The 21579-nt window shown below is 54.7% G+C and overlaps 1 protein-coding gene across 3 annotated transcripts in view; it reads left to right on the forward strand.

Annotated features, from left to right (window-relative positions):
* SCUBE3 (signal peptide, CUB domain and EGF like domain containing 3) overlaps nucleotides 1-21579 on the forward strand; it is a 36906-nt gene that overhangs the window by 7902 nt on the left and 7425 nt on the right. Inside the window, exons 2-19 of one of the 3 annotated variants that reach the window (XM_019738754.2) lie at nucleotides 4972-5094; nucleotides 6098-6223; nucleotides 8865-8999; nucleotides 9933-10058; nucleotides 10220-10336; nucleotides 12320-12367; nucleotides 14662-14778; nucleotides 16448-16570; nucleotides 17064-17180; nucleotides 17655-17780; nucleotides 18067-18183; nucleotides 18325-18429; nucleotides 18712-18828; nucleotides 19164-19322; nucleotides 19553-19768; nucleotides 20124-20285; nucleotides 20490-20657; nucleotides 21159-21320. In XM_019738754.2, the coding sequence (XP_019594313.2) occupies nucleotides 4972-5094; nucleotides 6098-6223; nucleotides 8865-8999; nucleotides 9933-10058; nucleotides 10220-10336; nucleotides 12320-12367; nucleotides 14662-14778; nucleotides 16448-16570; nucleotides 17064-17180; nucleotides 17655-17780; nucleotides 18067-18183; nucleotides 18325-18429; nucleotides 18712-18828; nucleotides 19164-19322; nucleotides 19553-19768; nucleotides 20124-20285; nucleotides 20490-20657; nucleotides 21159-21320 (2364 nt within the window). The remainder of the gene's footprint in view (nucleotides 1-4971; nucleotides 5095-6097; nucleotides 6224-8864; nucleotides 9000-9932; nucleotides 10059-10219; nucleotides 10337-12319; nucleotides 12368-14661; nucleotides 14779-16447; nucleotides 16571-17063; nucleotides 17181-17654; nucleotides 17781-18066; nucleotides 18184-18324; nucleotides 18430-18711; nucleotides 18829-19163; nucleotides 19323-19552; nucleotides 19769-20123; nucleotides 20286-20489; nucleotides 20658-21158; nucleotides 21321-21579) is intronic. The other 2 variants (XM_019738756.2, XM_019738755.2) reach the window with 2 other exon arrangements.

Genomic DNA, 21579 nt, shown 5'->3' on the forward strand with positions numbered 1-21579 from the left:
GCAAAATTTTGAAGTAGATGAAGTGTTTCCTCGGGGTCCCTGTGCTTCCCTTTTGGGGTCCACTTCCCCATCCTCAGAAGGGAACCTTAGGACTGCCTGTGTTATCAAAATCTGCCCTTTCTGGTGAGCCCTCTAACCCTCACACCCCACGCACGTCCTACCCCTCCTCCCTACATGTAGCTGAGTTTCTGGAGAGCTCCGCTAGGCACTGAAGCAGATCCACAGCACATGTAGGATGGCGCTGGGAAAAGCTGCTGCAGTGCCAGGCCTGTGCGTTCATGCCAGGAGAGGGTGAGGCAGGGAGGTCATGGCTCATCTGTAGTGTCTGCAGCCGCCAGTCTCCCCAGCCGCCAGTCTCCCCCAGTTCAGCTTTTGATCCAGCCCAGTGCCTGGGGTGGGGGTACGGGCATGAAAGGATAGCCTCCACAAAGAATTCTGGATGGCAGCCTTTCGGTTCCCAGCTGGCCTCTCACCCACTTCCCCTTCCTCCTTTGGGCAGTTCCCAGCGAGAGGTGAGGGAGGCAGTAGAGCAGGTATCTTCAGGGTTATGTCTCCCCCAGAGTCCCTGTTCATGCTTCCCCTGGTGCTGCATTTCCCCACACCAGGCCTAAAATGGGGCTCTGATAAGGGGAAGCAGGAGGAGACAGGGGTTCAGAAAGGATACTGGGGAGAGTGTTGGAGAGAAGGGCTAAAGATGGTGAACCTTTGTTGAGCATTTACTATCTGCCTGCATTGCCTTGCTAAGTACCTGATAAGTGGTAACTCATTTGATGCTCATGGCAGCCCCAGAGGAGGTGCTATTATTACGATTCCCATTTGCAGAGGAGGGAGCTGGAGAGCGCAGAGGCTGGCCCAGGACCACGCTGCCACGGGTGGAGATGGCATTTGAACTGACACAGTATCACTCCAGAACCCCTTTTCTCAAACACTCTGTCACGTTGTTGCCCTGCTCTCTTCCCAGCCTCAGTAAAGAGTCTATTCACATTTCCTGAATTGGGAAAAGGAAGACAGACAGGAGCCCAGCGTCCCCCTAGCGGTCCTCGTGCAGCCCGGGGAGGAGAGGGCACTTCTTCAAGGCCCCCAGGAAATGCCAGCGTGCAGCCAGTGCTGAGAACCCCTGGTCTAACCAACCCATGCCCAGCACCATCCACTGGTTTGTCAAGCCAGCTGCTAAACACCTGCACCCTGAGAGAACAGGCTGAGATGAGGCTGTGCCCATGGGTGTTGGTGGGATCCCTGTACGGACAAATCGTGGGTGGGCCGCTGTGCGGGGAAGGAGGTCTGAAAGAACGACTGACAAAAGGAGGAGATGCTGGATATAATTGGGGCCCTATTTCAGAGCTCTGTTTTAGGCCTGTTCTGCTTTAAAAGATTCCAGCCAAACAATCGAAGGGTCCCTTCCTCAGCAGTGACCAGCCCAGTGAGGAAGGTGGGACATGCCCCACGAGATGGCTTTGAAGCCTTGGCAGAGCAACTCAGCAGTAGCTGTACGTGAGCCGAGGCAAACTGAGTCCCCTGGGACCAGGCACTCCCCAAGAATAGGGCTGGCCAGGAAGAGCTTTGGGGAAGACAATTCTGAGCCAGATTTGGGAAGCTGGGCACAGAAGAGAAAAGAGGGCTGCATTTCAGATGTGGAGAATATGATGTGTGTGAATGTGTTGAAAGAGGTAGAATGGTCAGTTGTTGTGGAGGTTGTAGACATAATAGGAAGGAGAAAAAGTCTCCCAGAGCAGGAAGACTCTGCTGGAAAGGGGGAAGCATCGTGACCAGGGAGATGAGGGATGGGGGTAGGATGGCAGGGAAAGCCCAGCTGCAGGAAACCTCCGAAGGCTCTGCCGGGGAACCTGGGCTGGCTGCAGTCAGCATCAGGGCCCCTCACGTACTGGTGAACATTGAATTGGGAGCAAAGGAAAGAGCCACGAGCCTAGACAACCTGCTGCAGACCCTCATGAAGCACCAGCTGATTCCGGGGCTGTACCTCTAGGATGGCCCTAGAGGGGGAGCTTCCAAATGAGTTCCACGTCGCCCTTCGGGCTGCGGGGGGAGGGATGGAGAGACACAGAAGAGGGTTCCAAGCAGGATGAACGGGGTGATTATTAGTCACTGGGATGGTCCGATGCCCCAGGCCTGCCCCTAAGGCTCCCGAGGGACAGGGTGACCATCCAGCCCTCCTCCTCCAGGGACCCAACAAGGACATATAAAACTAAGCCTAAAGCCATTCAAAGTTTGGAATTTGTTGTTACAAAATGTTTCTCCCCACCATGGAGAGTGTGTGTAAATGTGGGGACACAGAATAAGGACCAGCTCTAAGTGCCTTGTCTTTCTTTGCACATTTAACCACACTTGACATTTCCTCTTCTGTCTCACATTTATCCAACCTCCAAAACGTGACTTGAATCCCACATCTCAGGAAGATGTTTTGGTCCTCCCAGGCCCAGGGCACCCCTTTTGCAGAACTGCTGGAGCAGTGCCGTCCAATCGGACTTCCCGTGATGTGGGAAACGTCCCCATCTGCTGTCCACCGTGGTAGGCGTTAGCCACATGTGGCTATTGAGAACTTGGCCTGTGGCTAGTACGACTGAGGAGCTGAATTTGAATTTAACAGCCACATGCGCCTAGAGGCTGCCGTCTTACACAGCACAGTGCCAAGCGTCCGCTGTCTGAATCAGTGATTTCATACTTACCATCTCAAGCTCCCATACATAGGGGATCTACCAGACACTTGGTTAGGTTATTTTACACAGATTGTCTCATCACCTGTTCACAGCCTCTCATGAGGAGGTATCATCGTCCCCATTTTAAGGAGAAAGAAGTGAAAGAATCAGAAAAACCTCCCTAGAGAGCCGTAGAGCTGGGCTTGAATCTGGGACTGGCTGGTTCCAGAGCGGAGGCTCTTTCTACGATAGTACATTTCTCAGTACCATGTTCTCTCTTCATCAGTTGGACAAACTGATTCTCCACGCAACCTCTCACTCTCTACAGAGGTCCCTCATGCCTCTCTTATGAACTAGTCTGACCTGTTCCCTCTTCTCCGTTCTCTCACTTTGGGATGACTTCCCGGGGGGGCCAGCAGGTAGACACCATGACAGCAGGGCCTGAGTGAGCTGGAGAAGTGTGAATTCCGGCCATGGTGGACTGCTGGACGGCAGCACAGGAGGCCAGGAGAGCTGGAGAGGAGAGTGCAGCGCTGAGAAGAAGCCTGCAGGTTGCAGGCAGGATGTTTGGGGGCACGCTTCCAAATTTCATGTCTGTTCTTAGCCCTAGGACACCTCCTCAGTCCTGTCTCCCAAAGTACTTCTTGAAATATGAAAGCAGAGGACAGTTAACTGTTTCAAGCTGGGACTCATGTGTCTATACATTTGGAATGATTACTGGTCCACTCATTCATTCAGTAAAAAACATGAACTACCTAAGGATTTGGATTCAATAAGTCAGCAGTAAGGCCTGAGAATCTGCATTTTTTTTAAATTTATTGGGGTGACAATTGTTAGTAAAATTACATAGATTTCAGGTGTACAATTCTGTATTACATCATCTATAAATCCCATTGTGTGTTCATCACCCAGAGTCAGTTCTCCTTCCATCACCATATATTTGATCCCCCGTAGAGAATCTGTATTTTAACAAAAGCCAGGCAATTCCACGGTCCACAGATCGCACCTGGACGTTAGTCTTGGTTTCAAATCTCCTTTCTTTTACTTGCAGTTTGCTACTTGTACGCTATCTTGGGTTTGCCAGTTCACAGCTAGAATAGTGTCTTCTCCTGTGATCTTCCCTTTAGCAGAGATTGTCAATCTGGCTGCATACTAGATTCACCTGGGAGCTTTAGGCAACTACTGCTGGCCAGGCCCCAGCCGGACTAGCTGACCAGAGCCCCTGGGGTGGTGCTCAGGTGTCTCCTGGGGGAGTTGACTCATGTGCAGCCAGGGTCGGGGCCCCCTGACCTCATCTCTAATGTCTTCGTGACACAGCCACGTCCCGTTTCGTGTTACTTACTTGTGTCCCTTTTGGGTGGGCCGAGTCACCTCGGAGCCTCCCCGGCCTTTCACAAACACCTTACACATCATTTTCAACCAAATGAAACATTTCCCTCTATTTCAGTTCAGTTTTAGGGGCACCACAACCTTGCCCCAGAAGTGGGAGTCTTTTGCCCAAAGGCGATAAATGATTCTTGTTCCTCTGTCCGTTCTGAACTGTGCTCTGTTGGCTCGATCTTGGCTGGCCTCTTCCTTTGGCACAGCTGTGAGAGGCATCTCATGTCAGAGTGAGGACCCGGAGAGAGTGGAGCACCTGCCATTAGATGGAAGCGCTCAGGGTGTGGGCAGGATGGGCCTGCCTGAGTCAGCGGGAGAGCCAAGGGCTGCACTTAGCAGACTCGCGGCGGCTGGTACCAGCCCCTGCCAGTTCCTGGTCCCCGGTGCTGACAGTGGAGGGGCCGAGGGAAATTTTCCAGGATGGAACTTCTTTCCTGTAAAGATTTTGGCGCCATGTGGGCAAGTAGAAGGAGGCCTGGTCTCAAGCAAAATCATGAAGCAGAGGAGGATTCCTCAGATGTCCCATCTCCCTTCCTTCCTCCTTTAATTACCAGTGGCTGCGCGGACCCTGCCTGTTTCCCAGGGGCCGCTGTCCCCGTGCTTTTTCTCCCCCTCCCTCTAAGTTTGGTCCTAAGAAAGGTCAACTAATTCACATTAAGTTGAATATTTCTAATCAAGTTAAGTGTGCTACCCAGTCTCAGGGTTTTTGTTTGTTTTTAAATCAAAGAGGAGTGTTTCAAATGATGGAATTTTAATTGTCATTGTGGATTAGTATTTTTGAGGGAAGTGGGGGTTCTTTCTGAATTCCTGAAATTACGGAGTTGGGCCCCTGCTCTACTTTAGAGGAGAGGGGATTTTGCTGTTGGGGAACTACCTTCAAGACACTGTTTGGGACGCGCCAACAGAGGGTCTCATGTACTCGCTCTGCCCCTGCCAGATGTGGATGAGTGTGTGGAGGGGACTGACCACTGCCACATTGATGCCATCTGCCAGAACACCCCACGGGCCTACAAGTGCATCTGCAAGTCCGGCTACACAGGGGATGGTAAACACTGCAAAGGTGAGGCGGGGACGCGCGTCTGGAGAAGAGGGGGCGCGGAGAGGAGAAAACGCGCCAGTGCCGCACGTGGCCACACTGCATTACACTAAGGCCTGCAGTCCCCACTGGCATGGGGAGGGAGGTTGGGGGGCACTCTTTCTTCCCAGAGAGGACGCCATTTTCTCATTTGCACGAAGGCACCATGTAGGCCAGCTGAGGGAGGCCCTGGTGGGAAGAGTTCACCACCAGACAAACCGGACTGGGTGGGCGGACGAAGGTCTGAGGTTCCCTGACATTGGAACCTCCATCAGTAGACCCTTACACCATGCCCACTAAGGATGATAACAGACAGTTTATCCCAGGGGAGATTTATACTGTAAACAAACACATCTTCCCCTCATAATTAAAGCAATGCAACAAATTAAAGCATCGTTGAGATGTTATTTTAAATTTACAACCTTCAGTGTTGATAAGATTTCAGTGGACAAGGTACACTCGTTAATTCCAGGTGAAATTATAAATTGGAAAGTGATTTTCCATTTATATACCTAGCAGGACTCCTAAAAGGCATATATATATATATATATATATATATATATATATATCTCCTTTGACCCAGGAATTTTACTTTTAGGAACTTACTCAAAGGAAATTCAAAGAAACAAAGTAATATATGGGAGAAGTTCTCTGATGCATTATTTATGACAAGGAAATAAATGGCAGAAATCTAACAATAGAGAAAAGGATTAACAAATTATGATATAGCAACGCAGTGGGATATTCTGCAAGCACGTACAGTGGTAATTAGACGGGATGCAAACGTGAAAATGTTTATGCCATAAGTTTAGATGAAATGCAAAATGGTTTGTAGGGTATGGAAGTAACTACACACACACACACACACACACACACACACACACACACACACGGTGGTGTATTTCTTAAAACCACCGCAAGGCTGCGCCCTGGGAGGACAGCGGGGATCCAGGTGGGTGCAGCTGCCTCAGCCCCTCTTCGCCCACAGATGTAGACGAGTGTGAACGAGAGGATAATGCAGGCTGTGTGCACGACTGTGTCAACATCCCTGGCAATTACCGATGTACCTGCTATGACGGATTCCACCTGGCACACGATGGACACAACTGTCTGGGTGAGTGAGGGAGAGGGGGTGTGGGTGGGGTGCTTTGTGGCGATGGAGGCGTTTTCAGCATTTCCCATTTCCCAGGCAAGGAGAGGAAAGTGACCAAAGAGCTGCATTCCCACAAAACAGAGAACAAGGTCAGCCTCCCCTTTAAGACTGGGCACTGAGGATGAGATAATCCTGCTGCTGGATGAAAAACATCAGCGGAGATGCTGCCAGAAAGTGCTTCCAGGGCAAGGGCCAGGAGATGACAGCAGTGGGTTTAGCCCGGGGGTGGAGCGTGGTGGCAAGGTGATTTGGCTGCAGACAGACTCTGGCTCTGCTGCTCACCAGCTGTGGGGCCTTGGGCAAATTCGCTATCTCTGGGAATCCCAGCTTTTTCATCTCTAAAGTGGGGATGGTAATATCCCACTCAAAGGGCTGCTGGGCAAATCCCCATGAGAACATGTACAAAGAGCCCTGTACCATCCCTAGCACATCGTAGGTGCTCAATAAACAGGAGGAATGTTATCCATGCCGCTGCTGCTGCCCTGTGCCCTGGGGGCCTTTGACCCTTAAAGGCTGGTTTTCTCCCAGCTCTTTCTGCAGTCTCCACGCTCACCCTCTCCTTACTTCTGAGACCTCAATCTGACCTGATCTCGTTTGACCTGGGAGCTGGATCAGAGAGAGGAGAACTGGATCAGAGAGGGAACTAAACTCAACTTTGGTTGAATGTACTGGGACCATGTTAGATTTTTCCCCCAAGTAGAAAAGGCCCATAGTAGAAAAGGATTTGTGATGTGTACCCAGGGGTCCTTCCCCAAATTCTTTCTCTCTGGTGCCAAAACAGACATAGGAGACTGGAAGAACAGAAGACCAGGAAAGGAAGAGAAGCAAGAGGAATGATGCCCAGAAAAGCAGTCTAGGCTGCTCTCCCACCCTCCACCTGACCAAACAGATCAATTATCTGAGGTCCAATTGGCCTAGGAGAGCCTTCTTACTACAGAGCTGCCTCTAAACGCCGTCACATTCCATCCTTGGGCCAGCCTATAGGTTTCCACTCCCGCCCCAGGCCTCTCAACCCCGATTCCTGCTGGGCCCTTACCCACAGCCCTGGCCACCTCTCTTACCACTGCAGCTACCAGGGAAGGACCTCACTTCTCATCTGCCCAGTCCCCTGTGAGGGCCTCTTTGGGAACTGCTTTGGAAAGAGAAGCTATGACTCTTGGACCAGGACAGTGAGCTGCCTACAGGACCTCAAACATCAGCCTTTGAGTTCTTTGGTTGTTTTTGACCTCTCTAGGCCCCCAATTCTCATCAAGTCTTGTTTCCTTGTAAAACCAGCCAGAAGGATAAGAGCATGAGTAGGTATGGAAGGTGTCCGGGGCAGCAAGGCCTATCTAACAGTTGGGGTTCAAAGTCTCAACTCTACTTTTGGCTTTTAGGGGAACTTGGAGTAAGTCATCCATGCCCCAGGCGGGCCTCAGTTTCCCCACTGAGAATTGGAAGAACTTTTTGCTACTAGAGTAGCAAAGTCACAAGGTTGCAATAGAAGGGAACAAAGAAGGATAGAAGGTAGGATGGGGCGAGAGAGGGAAGACAGGGACGGGGAGAAGTGGGGAGTGTAGCAACAGAGAGGCAGGGACAGGAACGAGGCGAAGGCGGACCTCCTCAGCTTTCCTCACAGGTGCGTTTCTCGGGCAGGGGCCTGCTGGATCCGGGCCCCTTGGCCCTTGGCCAGAAGGGGAAAGGTCAGGGTTTCGGGACTCAGCAAAGCGGATGGGAAGAGAAGGGCAGATGGAGCCCTCAGGAACTAGCCGTTCCATTTGGTGACCACTCTCCCTCATGCCTCCCGAGGCGAGGAAACCTGAGAAGGGCTGCGAATGTGAGAGGGCAGTAGGTAGCACAGAGACAGTCAAGGCACTGACTGGGAGCTCCAGGAAGAGCTTGGCTCTGGGAGGGACCTGGGGGTGGTGATTAGGGTGTGACATGGCAGCCCCCCCATCCCTCCCTCCCAAGCTGCCAGACTTTGTTTTGTTAAACCAAAATAGGAGAGAGGCTAGGGAACACGGCAGCAAGCCCAGACATGGAGGGAGGGAAAGGAGGGCAGGGCCGTGGCCTGTCCACTGACATGGTCTCTGCCCCGCAAGGAGTTGAGACTCGCTGCCTTTCTCCACCTGCCCCTCCGACCTCAACACCATGGCCACAGTGGTGCCTGCACACGGAGCCCTGGCTCAGGTTCCCTGATTCCCTGGCTGCTCATCACAACCGGCTGCCCCAGTTCCTCTCACCATGCAGTCTCCATCCTCATCTCCTTCTGTGTCCCCCTGGCTCTCTTCTTTGCTGATGCCCTCTGCCCTCAGACCCAATTTCAATAGGTTAGGGAAAGGGGGGACATGTCTTCACCTAAGGGAGCCATGTTAATGTCCTTCCCCACTGGTTAGCTCCCCAGCTCTGCCCTCCTAGGGCTGCCTCTTCAGACGCAGTGGAATATGAGGTGATCAGTGGGTGAGAACTGCCTGGTCTCAGGCTGGGCGTGGGGTTGGGGACGCGGGGGAGGTGTGTGTGCTGGATCCTTCAGACTGCCCCCAGCTCTCGGTGCTAGAGTCTCAGGACACAGCCTGGGCCCTGGTCGGCATCCCACGGCCTCACCACCCACTGTCCTGCACAGATGTGGACGAGTGTGCCGAGGGCAATGGTGGCTGCCAGCAGAGCTGTGTCAACATGATGGGCAGCTATGAGTGCCACTGCCGGGAAGGCTTCTTCCTCAGCGACAATCAGCACACCTGCATCCAGCGGCCAGAAGGTCAGCCCATGCGCTCCTAGGCTTTTCTCCCCATCTGCTCCGGAGCTTTCCCTCAGTACCCCCCCAGGTCTCAGCCTCCGCTCTCAACTCCACCAGCTCCTTCTTCTCTTGTCCCTCAACCCAGTCACATCCTAAGGGCTCCATGGACAGACGCTTTGTCTCAGAGCAAAGTCTGGGAGAATTCATTTGGGGTTGGAGTCAGTGTGGGATCGGGGCCACTACAGGGCGTCCTCTGTGTCCCTGTCATTCCTAATTGATTGTACCCGGCTGAGCTCTAAGCTGCTGTGATCTGGGAGGGCCCCCCCGATGCCTTATCCTTGGATCAGACTGGGAATCTCAGGCAGGAATAGTGGGGGGGGGTGTTGTCTGTTTCTGTGGCTCCTCCCCCAGATGGTGACATTTCTGAGGGCAGGGACTATGTCTCATTCATCTTTGTATCTGCAGCACCTAATATACTGCCCTGCATGTAGTGGGAGCTTATTAAATATTTGTTAAATAAGATCATATGATAATTATCTGTACCAATTCCTCCCCACTCACATCACGTTATCTTCTTCCGGGTTTGACTGTAAACTCTGAAGAAAGAGATTATGTCTTATATTTTATCTTACACAAGGGTCCTTCCTCAGTCCAGCCAGTACCTACCTAGCACAGCGCTGGGCAATTATTAGACACTAGCTTTTGGTTGTTGGAAGGAGAGGGGACATGCAGGTATTTGGGGCTGAGTAGCTCTGAGCTCTGCTCTTTAGCGCCCAGCTCTGTGGGCGGGACAGGGAGCCTGTGAGGGGAGAGTCAGTCTCCAGTCCGTATGGCCAGTCCGTATGGCAGCCTCAGTGGAGTTCTCCCAGTTTCCTAGGCCCTAGCTCTCCCTTCTAGTCCCTCCTCTAGGCGTCCAGAAGAACAGAGTTTCACCCCGCTCCTCTTCCCTTTTAGAAGGAATGAACTGCATGAACAAGAACCACGGCTGTGCTCACATTTGCCGGGAGACTCCCAAAGGCGGCATCGCCTGTGAATGCCGCCCTGGCTTCGAGCTCACCAAGAACCAGCGGGACTGTAAATGTGAGCTACCCGGGGTGGCTGTGGGGAGAAAGGGAGACACAGAGGAGGGGTGTGGGGCCTGGGAAGCAGGAGGTGGGAGAACAGGGGGCTGGGAACCGTGCTGCGGAGACTGTGGTACCCAGGGAGAAGCAAGCTGACAGGACTCCTCCCTCTTTGCACAGTGACATGCAACTATGGTAACGGTGGCTGCCAGCACACGTGCGATGACACAGAGCAGGGTCCCCGGTGCGGCTGCCATGTCAAGTTTGTGCTCCACACGGACGGGAAGACGTGCATCGGTGGGTGAGGCCAGTGGAGAACTCAGTCCACCTCTGGGGGGGGGGCCCTTGGGAACCAGGGGAGTGGGAGCACGTGGAGCCCAGGTGCTGGGCACAGGATGGCTAGTGAGCGAACTGAAGACCCACAATGCCAGGTCTAGTGAGGGGCAGCTCTGAGGCCTGAAGGGCTCACCAGACCCTCTTCTCCCGCCCCACCCATTGGTTCCACTGCCCCCTGCAGGCAGCCTCCCCACCCTCTTTATCCAGGATAAAGTGTTGCCAAAGTGAGAATAATTAGCAGAGGTGCTTGTTGACCAGGCTGTGGTTGACACGGGGGAGGAGAGCTGGGGCAATTCAGGAATAAGCCTGACCAGAGGCCCTGGTTGACTAGTGTGGTGAGATGGGAACTGTCACAGCCCCTGTCCGCACTCTGGAACTAAGGGTGGGACAGGGTGCTCGTTCCTGGAACAGCCAGCCCTGAACTGACAAATGGGGTTTCCTGACTCCAGGTATCTCTTTTCCTTTTTATCCTTTCTCTCCTCACTCTCCTATAAATCCCCCTTCCACTCCCTCACCCTAGCCCCCCCATTTCCTTCTCTCTCCTCTCCTCCTGATTTCCTAAGCCTTACCTCACATATCTTCAGGTACCATAGATGAGTTTAATTCCTAATTCCCTAAGTCTTTAGGTCTTTCATGAAGGCCCATTACTGTGTGCTCACAGAGTGCTGAGAAAGATGATGGGACAGGCGTCCCCTTGGAGGAGTGGGACATGAAAGGGAAGAGTTTGGGCAGGGGGGACACTGTGCCTTGAGCCAGGCAGGGGGCGAGCTTGTTCTGTGGGCACAGTATTTATGGATGGCCATTCATCTCGTGGGCTACTCCGTCATGCCGGGGAGAGGGAGGTCTGAATGCACGCCCTCTGTGTCTATCAGAGACATGACATTCAGCTTAAGAACCAGACTCTCCCCTGTCTCACTCCAGAGACCCACCCCCCCGTGCAGACAGCAGTCTTGCCCCCAGACACAAGAACAGGGCAGCCGGTGAGGCTGTTAAAGGTGTCCCTTGGGTACCTGTTCCAGAGACTTGCATACTCAGTTCTAAAGTTCTCTAATTAAAATCTCACCTGCTACATGTTTCCCTCTGAACTAACTCTTCAGAGATCTTGGAACATTTTTAGATCTTCCTGTTGCCTTCTCTAGGCTGGTTGTTCCAGCTCCTTTCATTTTCCCCTCATAAATCTAATTCTGCTTCCCAAACCTCCCACCATTCCCTGGATACACTCACACGTCCCCAGGGTCTCCCCAAAGACTGCATGCAGTCCCCGAGGAAAAGCCCGTGGATGTGGGGAGGGTCCCTCTCAGGTTTCTTTCTGTTCAGATGATCCTGGCCATGGCTGCTTTGGAAAATACCCCTATTCAGCTTGAGCTCTTCCCTAAAGCAAGACCCATTCTGCCTTCGAGGCCACTGCCAAGGGAGGTAGACGAGAGCAAAGAGGCTGTTGGAAGGTTCACAGCTGTATTCTTTCCGGGTTCCTCTCCCTCTTCTCCCATAGAACTGATTTTACCTTGCCCTGCATCTCATTTTCCTCCCCAGCCCTGGTAGGAGGAAACGCCATGGCTCGGGGTCATCAGGATATTCAGATTTAGCGGGGAGACGGAGTGCAATGTAGTTTAGCGGACAGGATGGGCACCCTTTGGGATTTGGCAGCTTCTAAGACTTGAGGTTGGATCACAGCTCTGCCTCTGGCATGCTGAGTGGTACTGGGCCTATGATTGCCCCTTTCTGAGACTCAGTTTCCCATCAGTCATTTGGTAGGACCCCAGCTTCTTTGAGGACACCAGGCAGGAGAAGGCTGGGGAGTGCAGTTTTGGAGTCTCAGGGCTCTTCCTGTGGGGCTAGTGGTTTGGGCCTGCAGGGTGGGGGAGGGCCGGGGGAAGGGCCGGGCACGGTGGGCCTCAGTGGCTCCTGCCCACATCTAAACAGCTTTTTTACAATGTCAAACAGGGGAAAGGCGGCTAGAGCAGCACATCCCCCCTCAGGCCGTTTCTAATGGTAAATATGTCTGCTCTCTCCACTTGCTCTCACTGGCTTGCTAGGGGAAGGGCTAACACATGGGGCCTCCCACTAACTGCATGCCCACTGGACCCTGACTGGGCTCTAGCCTGCCAGCAGGGCTCCCCTGGCAGCCTGGGTACTGGGCCCACTGAGTGTCTCCTGAGTCCCAAAGAGCGGGCCCAGGAACCTTCATGTTGATTTTGTCTCTGATCCTGTCATCTCCTCTGCTGCTCGCTCCTTCCACCGTCTCCCTCACCCACCCTCTAACACCTCACCCCTTCCCAACCATCTGCCTCCCTCCCTCTCTCTGCCTCTGCACAGCTCAAGACCCAGCCAGCTCCACCTTACCCATCGTGTCCACTGGGCCACCTGAGATAGTGGTGGGGTAGGGTTAGATGCCATCCCCTCGTTGGGCTTCTTACCCATATTAGCTCACATTCCCAGCGTCACTCACTCCTCTCTCCCACCATCATGGTGTAGAGCATGACATTTGAGTTCAGACAGAGCTGAGTTTGACTTCTGGCTCTGCCACCTTCTAACTGTATGACCTCAAGCAAGCTACTGTCCTCTCTGATCCTCAGTTTCCTCTTCTGTAAAATGGGCAGGACGATCCTCCCTTAGGGTTGCTGTGATTGAGATAGTGGGTACAGAGCATCTAGGAAGCTCCTGGCACAAAGTAAGCAGAGTAACTTATAGTTTTAATACTGTGACCTGAAGAAGAAAGTTGAGGCCATGCCATCCTGCTGCCCCAACTCTGCCCTGGAGAGCATTGTGCTATATGGGCGGGCAGCTATGCCCAGCCTTCTGTCCAAGCTGGGATGGACACTGTGCCAGCTCTGCTGCCCCCATCCTGGATCCCTCAGAATCTACCTAAACTTGGCACAGGATCTCGGTTCCCTTCTCCCTGCTCCAGGGCTTGGCGGACCTCTTCTTGTGCTAAGAACGGCTGGGCTGGAGCCTGAACTCAAAGTTCCCTCCCAGCCCAGATTCCTTCCCAGGTCTGAGGGAACCTCAGGAGACTGAGGTGGGAGTGGCACATAGGAGATCCCACGGTGGCTGCTCCCAAACCTGGGCATTTCAGGACCCGGATGTGAGCAGGGACCCAGAGGCAGAGCTGGCCTTTCTTCTGTTGCCCTTGCCTTGCTGGTCTCCTCAGTGACAAGCGTTGGGCTGGAGTTTTCGGAATCAGACATTCCAGATGATAGTACTGGCTGGTGCCTTTCTCAGTCCGTTGCCCTAACTGTTAGAACATCTCTCCTCTCTTCCCTAGTGGCGGCCTTGGGATTTTGTCTCTAGTGGGAGAACTCTAGATGCTTGGAGGATGTCCCTTGCCTCCTCCTCTTGAGCTGATGGTTTTTCCCTGGGTTCACCTGACACTCCTCAGCTGCAGTTTAAACATGGTTTTCTCCTGCTCTGAATTCAGAAAATAGGGAGTGACCCATCCACACCCTACTTCTCTGATCTCTAGGCAAAGGGAACATTTACCGGCAAAGGGAAGGAACATTACTGGTCAGGAGAGGGAGCAACAGAAGAGACTTAGTTCTGAGGTTCTGTTTCACCTACCTTCTTACACCCTTCCTTCTCTGATCCTTCTTCTTTTGCCCCCCGTCCTCCCCCCTCCCAGGACCAATCTCCCCGTTAGGAAAGTAAAGCAACAGAACAGCCAGCTTATTTATCTCCATCTGGTACTGAAAGGAAGGCTCAGGAGGAGCTGGAGGTGGCCTGGAAGGGGCCGGGAAATGACTGAGTATGTGCTGTGTCCTCTGAGGACGAGCAGTCCATCCTGGATCGGGGATCTTTCTTAAGACAGCTGGGCAGGGAGGAAGAGGAATTGATGGCCATCCCTCGCCGTCTTAGGAATCGCCACGCTCACTCCTCCCGAGATTGTCCCACCAGGATCCCCCCACCCACCAGAGATGGGGGGGTGGAAAGAGGCGGGAACTGCTGTCTGTCCCTCCTTGCTCCCTGGCAGCCGTGACTCCCATCCTCCCCGCGCCCTCCCCTCTCCACCGCCTCCACCCCCTCAGCACATTCCTGCCTGACAGCTCTGGCTTGTACCTGCCTCACTGCTGTCCACCTTGTTTCAATCAAGTAGGGGGCAGGGAAGTGGACTGCTTGGCTGCACTGTGAGGGGATGGGGGCTGGGAGCCCGGCCTGACGCTCCTTCTGAAGTGCCGGGAGGCAGCTGAGGCCTTCCCTCAGCCTCTGTGCTGTGCGCCCAGCTACCCTACAGGTCGGGACTCCTCCAGGCCCATAACCTGGTTACCGTCCCCCGCCTCCCTCCTACACAGAGACCTGTGCTGTCAACAACGGGGGCTGTGACAGCAAGTGCCACGACGCAGCCACGGGCGTCCACTGCAGCTGCCCCGTGGGCTTCATGCTGCAGCCAGACAGGAAGACCTGTAAAGGTAAGGGCGGGAGGGGAAGGGGTTGGCGGGGGAGACGGGGTACCTGGCCCGGGACCACACCTCCTCCACCCCCGGGAAGCTGTCCCGATTAGACAGAACTGAGGACAGAACTCGGGCTTGTCTTCTGTCCACCTTTCCCATCTCAGTTCAAGGGGCACAAAAGTCTGGCCAGTTCCTTAGAGTCCCCTGTCTTACACTGTCTTATTTTCCCTACTTTCATTCCTATCCCATACAGGTCCCTAACCCTCTTGGTTAATGAACATGCCATTTACATTTGTCTCTGGGTCTAGAAGGATATTTGAGCCCTGTGTGTACACAAGGTCACAAGTGTATTCCATAGCCTTCTTAACCCACATTCCCAAGACCTTCCCTTTGAAAAGACAGTACCAGTCAGAGAGGCAGAATAGGGTAGCAGTTGGGAGTGCTGATGCTGGAGCCTGGCTACCAGGGTTCAGATCCCAGCTCCACCTCTTACTAGCTCTGTGATTCTGGGCAAGTTACTTAGTATCTCTGTGCCTCAGTTTCACCACAGTAGTGGTGCTTGCCAAATGTGAGGATTAAATGAGTTATATATAAATTATAAAGTACTTAGAACAGTGCCTGACAAATGATAAACACTTGGTGTTAGCCATTAATATGGTATAATTTCCCACACAGTCCATTGTATTGCCCCTCTTTTAATTAGCCAGGTCTAGGGGGAAAGTGAGGGAGGGGAGGGAAAGGAGGGGAGGGCAAGGGAGGGTAGCCAAACTGAAAATGATTCATCAGGTCTGTGTTCCCTGGTCATAAGGAGTAGGGACTGGAAGGTATGGGCTCATTCTTTGTGTCTTTTGGCCCAACAGCTGGCAGAGAGGACGGGGAGGGCTGGGGCAGCAGGTCAGACAGCAGAGTTGAGAGGTTCCCTGCTGGGAAGGGCTGTTGACAGGTATGCTAAGAGCGAAGTGGAAGGCTGCCCTCCCTGCCCCTCCCCCAAGTAGGGGTGCGTAGCCTGCGTCCTGTCTGCCACCAGCTTGGGGAACTTGACCTCAGGAAGGAAGCCGCTCACCCCCGCCCCCCCTTCCCTTCCTAGTGCTGAAAGCTGCCTCAGGCCTGAGTCTCTCCAGACCTCTCCCAGTCCAGCCCCCTGCCTGGCCCACACCCCTCCCCCATCAGCTACCCAGCCTCACTGGCTCTTCTGGAGGTCCTCCCTGCCTGGCCTATCTCCCAGCTTCTCCTCTCTGAAGGGCTGCTCCCTTGAATCTCCACGTCTCTGTGCCACCTCCTCACCCGCCCTCCTGGGCTCCTGTGACAGGCAGGAATGGGGAGCAGGAAAGGGATAAACCCTCTCCACCAGCCTTTTGGGGGAAGGGCCAGCAGCAGCAGAGTAAAGGACAGGACTAGCCCTGTAGGTCAAATGCCCACTTACTTCCTGCTTTAGGCAACCCCCCCCCCAGTCAGGGGGGCCTGACTGGTTCCCACATGTCCCCTTCTGAGAAGACTGTCTGAGGAAAGGTGTTACTAATGGCACAGATCCCTGAAGAGGGAAGAAACAGAGCTGGGAGAGAGTCAGAAGGGACAGGCTCAGGGGTCTCCTTGATTTTCCGTCTGTGATGGAGTGAGTTTGTATCTTTCTTTGTCCTCAGCCTTCAGCTTTACCTTTGATTTCCTCTACTTTGTCCTGCTTCCTCAGACATAGACGAGTGCCGCTTGAACAACGGGGGCTGTGACCACATTTGCCGCAACACAGTGGGCAGCTTTGAGTGCAGCTGCAAGAAGGGCTATAAGCTGCTCATCAATGAGAGGAACTGCCAGGGTGAGCAGACGGGGGCGATGAGACAGCCGTGGAGAGGTCCTTCGGGCAGGAGAGCTTCACACAGGCCAGACTCTGAGAAACTCAAGACACTGGAAGTTTCCATAAGCAGCGTGGTCTGCAAATGAGCGAACGTCTGCCTTCTTGGTGGCCCTGCTCTGCACTGGGGCACATGGTGGCGTGGCAAGGAGGGCGGGATGGATTTCGCCCCGATGCATATCCTTGGCAGGGTCTGCCTAACCACACATATGCGTAGTCGGCCTGATCCACAGGCATCAGATCTCCCAGTGCCTGACGCAAAGGACTCCGAGTGGAGGGGCACAGGGGTGGGTGGGCATTGCTGAATTGCTGATCCTAGGGCTGGGCCGTGAGTAGGGGCTTTCAGTTTAAGGGGGAGAGCCAAGGCCCCTCACTTGTGCCCTTCACCTGAGCAAGGGGGTCCCAGGGTCAAGTTCCCCAAGACAGATTCAGTGACTTAGCATTCTTGCTCTTCCAGATATAGACGAGTGTTCCTTTGATCGAACCTGTGATCACATATGTGTCAACACGCCGGGAAGCTTCCAGTGCCTCTGCCATCATGGCTATCTGCTCTATGGTGTCACCCACTGTGGGGGTAAGCCAGCAGATCTGCACCCTCAGCCACCCAGCCCCTCTCACCTCCTCACCCTTCGATTGAACCAACCCCTGCGTTGGCCTGTGGCTTTGGGCAGTCTTTAGATACACTTGCCACGTCTGCATCCATTGTGATGAAATGGGAGGAAGACAACTGGGAATCGGGTATCAGGGAACAATGCCCTGCCACCAAACTTTTATCTGCCACCACCATCACTGCCGCTTGACTCCCATCCTTAGCTCCCAAACTACAGCCCCGCTGGGAGGTAGGAGTGGCAGGCTTGAGAAAGCTCATCAGCTTGACCCCTTCTCAGTCGTCCTTTTGACTGTGGCCAGAGATAAGGGAAGGTCTTCGGTTTGGGCTCTTCTCAGGCCGGTAGTCATCTTGGACCCAAGGGCTTCACTCACTGCCCACTCCCTGCTCCTTCTGCTCCCCCACCATCGTTTGTCTGTGTCTCCCCGCTCCTTCCCCCAGACGTGGATGAGTGCAGCATCAATCGGGGAGGTTGCCGCTTCGGCTGCATCAACACACCTGGCAGCTACCAGTGTACCTGCCCAGCAGGCCAGGGCCGGCTCCACTGGAATGGCAAGGATTGCACAGGTGGGCAGCGCCCTCTGCTGGCCACCGCCGGCACTGGAGTTTTGGGGGGTCCTGGAAAGTAAGGAGTTCTATACTGACCAAGCGTTAGGTAATACAGGGGGAAGAATATAGCCATTTGAGTTAGAGACATGAAGTTTCCAGTAAATAATCTCTTCATCCTTTCACTAGTCTCTGTGTACAATTACAATTCTTCATGCAGCTAATTCTCTTTGTCCAAATTACCCGACTGAGGGAGAGGGTGGGAGAGGAAGGCCCTCTCCTCCTCAGGCTTCTCTCCCCTTCTCAGAGCCGGCAAAGTGTCAGGGCGGTCCTGGTGCCTCGAAAGCCATGCTCAGCTGCAACCGGTCTGGCAAGAAGGACACCTGTGCCCTGACCTGCCCCTCCCGCGCCCGGTTTTTGCCCGGTACGTAGAAGAGGTTGCTGGAGGGCTGGTGGGGAGGAAAGGCTGGCTGTTGGGGCAGCTCCTCGGCTCCCCTCAGAGTCATGAACCGGTGGTGGGGGCTGTGGGGGGCAGGTCAGAGCTGTGACAGCCCCCTTGTCTCAGAGTCTGAAAACGGCTTCACGGTCAGCTGTGGCACCCCCAGCCCCAGAGCCACTCCAGCCCGAGCTGGCCACACCGGGAACAGCACAAACTCCAACCACTGCCATGGTGAGTGCCCGCCCGGAGGCCCGTTCCCACCTACTCTTTTGCTTATTGGCTCCTGTCTCTCTTCTTCCTTAACCCCCTGGCCTTACTCCTTTCTGGATCTCCTCCTTTTCTCTAGCGCTGCCGCCTTGCTCCCTCTGCCACTAACATCTGCTTCCCTTGACTTTCGTAATCCCTCTCCTCCAGCCAAGCGCTGGCTTATTGCCCAGCTTCTCAACACCCTCCACAGCAGCCCTCACCCCCAGGGGGCCCCCAGGCTGTGCTGAGCTTCTACCATCCCTCTAGAGGCTGCAGTGCTGTCCGTTAAACAGCGGGCCTCCTTCAAGATCAAGGACGCCAAGTGCCGTTTGCACCTGCGAAACAAAGGCAAAGTGGAGGAGGCCGGCAGAATGCTGGGGCCAGGTCTGGACTGGGGACCCCACTCCATCGGGATGTCTGGCCATCTAACCTTTCCCACCTCTCAGCTCCTCTGCTTAGCGAGATCTCCAAAACCCCACTGGCACCCTGAACTCTGGGAAGAGCAGGGGCAAAAGCAGTGGCAGGCACAGAGCCCAAGAAGTCCTAGGGTACCCCCCACACCCACTCATTCATATCCTAGACTAAAAGAGAACTGAGATAGTTACAGTCAGAGACCTGCTGAGGTCTGTCTGGGTTGGGGTGGAAAAGTGACAGCTAGGAGTAAGAACTTTCCCTGTCCCCAGGAGGTGTCCCTGGGGTTGACAAGGCCTCTCCCCCAGGTGGTGCCCCCTGCTCTGACTGCCAGGTGACCTTCATCCACCTCAAGTGTGACTCCTCTCGGAAGGGCAAGGGCCGGCGGGCCCGGACCCCTCCAGGCAAGGAGGTCACTCGGCTCACCCTGGAACTGGAGGCAGAGGTCAGAGCCGAAGAAACCACAGGTGGGACTGGGGGCGCTGTTGGAAGGAGGGTGGAAAGGGAAGGCACAGGTAGGGGAACCACAAGTCTCAACGGCAAGGGAAGGGGCGGAGTCTGTACTAAGGGCAGACCTGCCTAATGCCAAGCCCAAAGCCAGTTCCTCTTACCTCCTATCTTTGCTCACTTTCCCCCCTGCTCATAGTCACTTTTCCTTTCTCTTCCTTCCATGACTCATACCACCATCCACTACCAGCTGGCTGTGCGCTACCCTGCCTCCGACAGCGGATGGAACGGAGGCTGAAAGGATCCCTGAAGATGCTTAGAAAGTCCATTAACCAGGACCGCTTCCTCCTGCGCCTGGCAGGCCTTGATTATGAGCTGGCCCACAAGCCGGGCCCGGTAGCTGGGGAGCGAGCCGAGCTGGTGGAGGCCTGCAGACCTGGGCAGCAGCGCACTGGGGCCAAGTGTGGTAAGGCAGCTTGCTGGGACACAGGGGAGCACGGGAGAGGGAAGGCCCGCTTGGGCCTAGCTCAGAGCAGTATGCTTTGCGGCCTCAGTGGTATCTCTCAAATTGTGAGGCAGCCAAGACCCTCCTGCCCATCATCCGCCCCTCCCTGGTCCCAGACTAAAATCTAGAAGGACAACAGGTGGGGCCACCAATCGTCCTGAACATGGCGTTGGCCTCTGATTCTCCCAAGTAGGCTTCTGTCTGTTTCCAGATACAGAGATTCTCCATGAATCTGGGGGAGCGGGAAAGGGAGTCCCAGGCCTGGGTGGTGGGAAATAGGGGGGGTGGGTGGCTAGCGCGGCCGACTCTCCCTCAGTCAGCTGCCCGCAGGGAACGTATTACCACGGCCAGACGGAGCAGTGTGTGCCATGCCCAGCGGGCACCTTCCAGGAGAGAGAAGGGCAGCTCTCCTGCGACCTTTGCCCTGGGAGTGATGCACACGGGCCTCTTGGAGCCACCAACGTCACCACGTGTGCAGGTGCCAGGGGAACAAACAATGCAGAGTGGGGTAGGGTGGGCACTGGGATGCCCGTGGGCATGGGATTTCCCAAGGGCAGGCCCAGGCTCCAGGCCACTCTCCTAGTCAACGTCCTGTTTGTGTGCCTCTGTCCCTGAGACTGGGTGACCCCAAAGGGACGACCAGGACCACCCCCATCAGAGTTGGGCCCTTGGTTCATTGCAGGTCAGTGCTCGCCTGGCCAACACTCTGTAGATGGGTTCAAGCCCTGCCAGCCATGCCCACGTGGCACCTACCAACCTGAAGCGGGACGGACTCTGTGCTTCCCTTGTGGTGGGGGCCTTACCACCAAGCACGAGGGGGCCATCTCCTTCCAAGACTGTGACACCAAAGGTGAGTGGTCTACTCACCCCATCAGGTGACATTCCGACCCCAACTGCATCCCAAAAAAACTCTCCAAACCCCCAGAGCAGACCCAAGTTTGTTGTCCTACCATCTTCCCCAAACCAGGAAAGGCCCAGCTGCCTGACCAACCACACCACCCTGCTCCCAGGACCCACGCTGACCCTCCATAAGCCACGGCCTGGGAACTGGGGAATAAAGAGCAGCCCCAATTACCTTCTGCTTCAGAGAGCTGGGGGCACATTCCCCTCAATACTACTACTGAGTTTTTGTACAGGTTTGCACTGTACTCAGTTCCTGAAAGAAAAGGACTGCCAACCACTCTGTCAAGTTTGTTTTTCCCTGGGCTTAAATTGTGGCCTGGCTAGGAAAGGCTGGCACCCTGGAAGGAACTTCCAGCCGCCGGAGTGTCCAGGGTGCATGTGTGCCGCCCACCCTGTGCCCAGAGCTCCCCGTGCCGCCATCTTAACTCCCGCCTCCCCTTGTCTGCAGTCCAGTGCTCCCCTGGGCACTACTACAACACCAGTACCCATCGCTGCATCCGCTGTGCCATGGGGTCCTATCAGCCCGACTTCCGCCAGAACTTCTGTACCCGCTGTCCAGGAAACACAAGCACTGACTTCGATGGCTCCACCAGTGTGGCCCAGTGCAAGAGTACGTGGCAGGCCAGGCTGGGGAAAAGGGGCTAGAGCCTGGGAGCAAGGGGCACAGGAAGAAGCGTGTGGGGGGGTTAAGCCATCAGGGAGCGGGGCTGGGACGTGGATGGGCAGGGAAGTCCCACCCTCTGTCGCTCCCCAGCCCACTCAGTCTCAGGACCGGTTTCTGGGCTGGGCCCTGTAGCTCCCTCTCCCTGGAGACAGGGTAACGGGGAGGCAGAGACAGGTGAGGTGAGATGAAAAGGTACTAAAAGAGC

Source organism: Rhinolophus sinicus, linkage group LG05 (assembly GCF_036562045.2).
Source record: "Rhinolophus sinicus isolate RSC01 linkage group LG05, ASM3656204v1, whole genome shotgun sequence".
In the NCBI taxonomy this organism is placed as follows: Eukaryota; Metazoa; Chordata; class Mammalia; order Chiroptera; family Rhinolophidae; genus Rhinolophus; species Rhinolophus sinicus.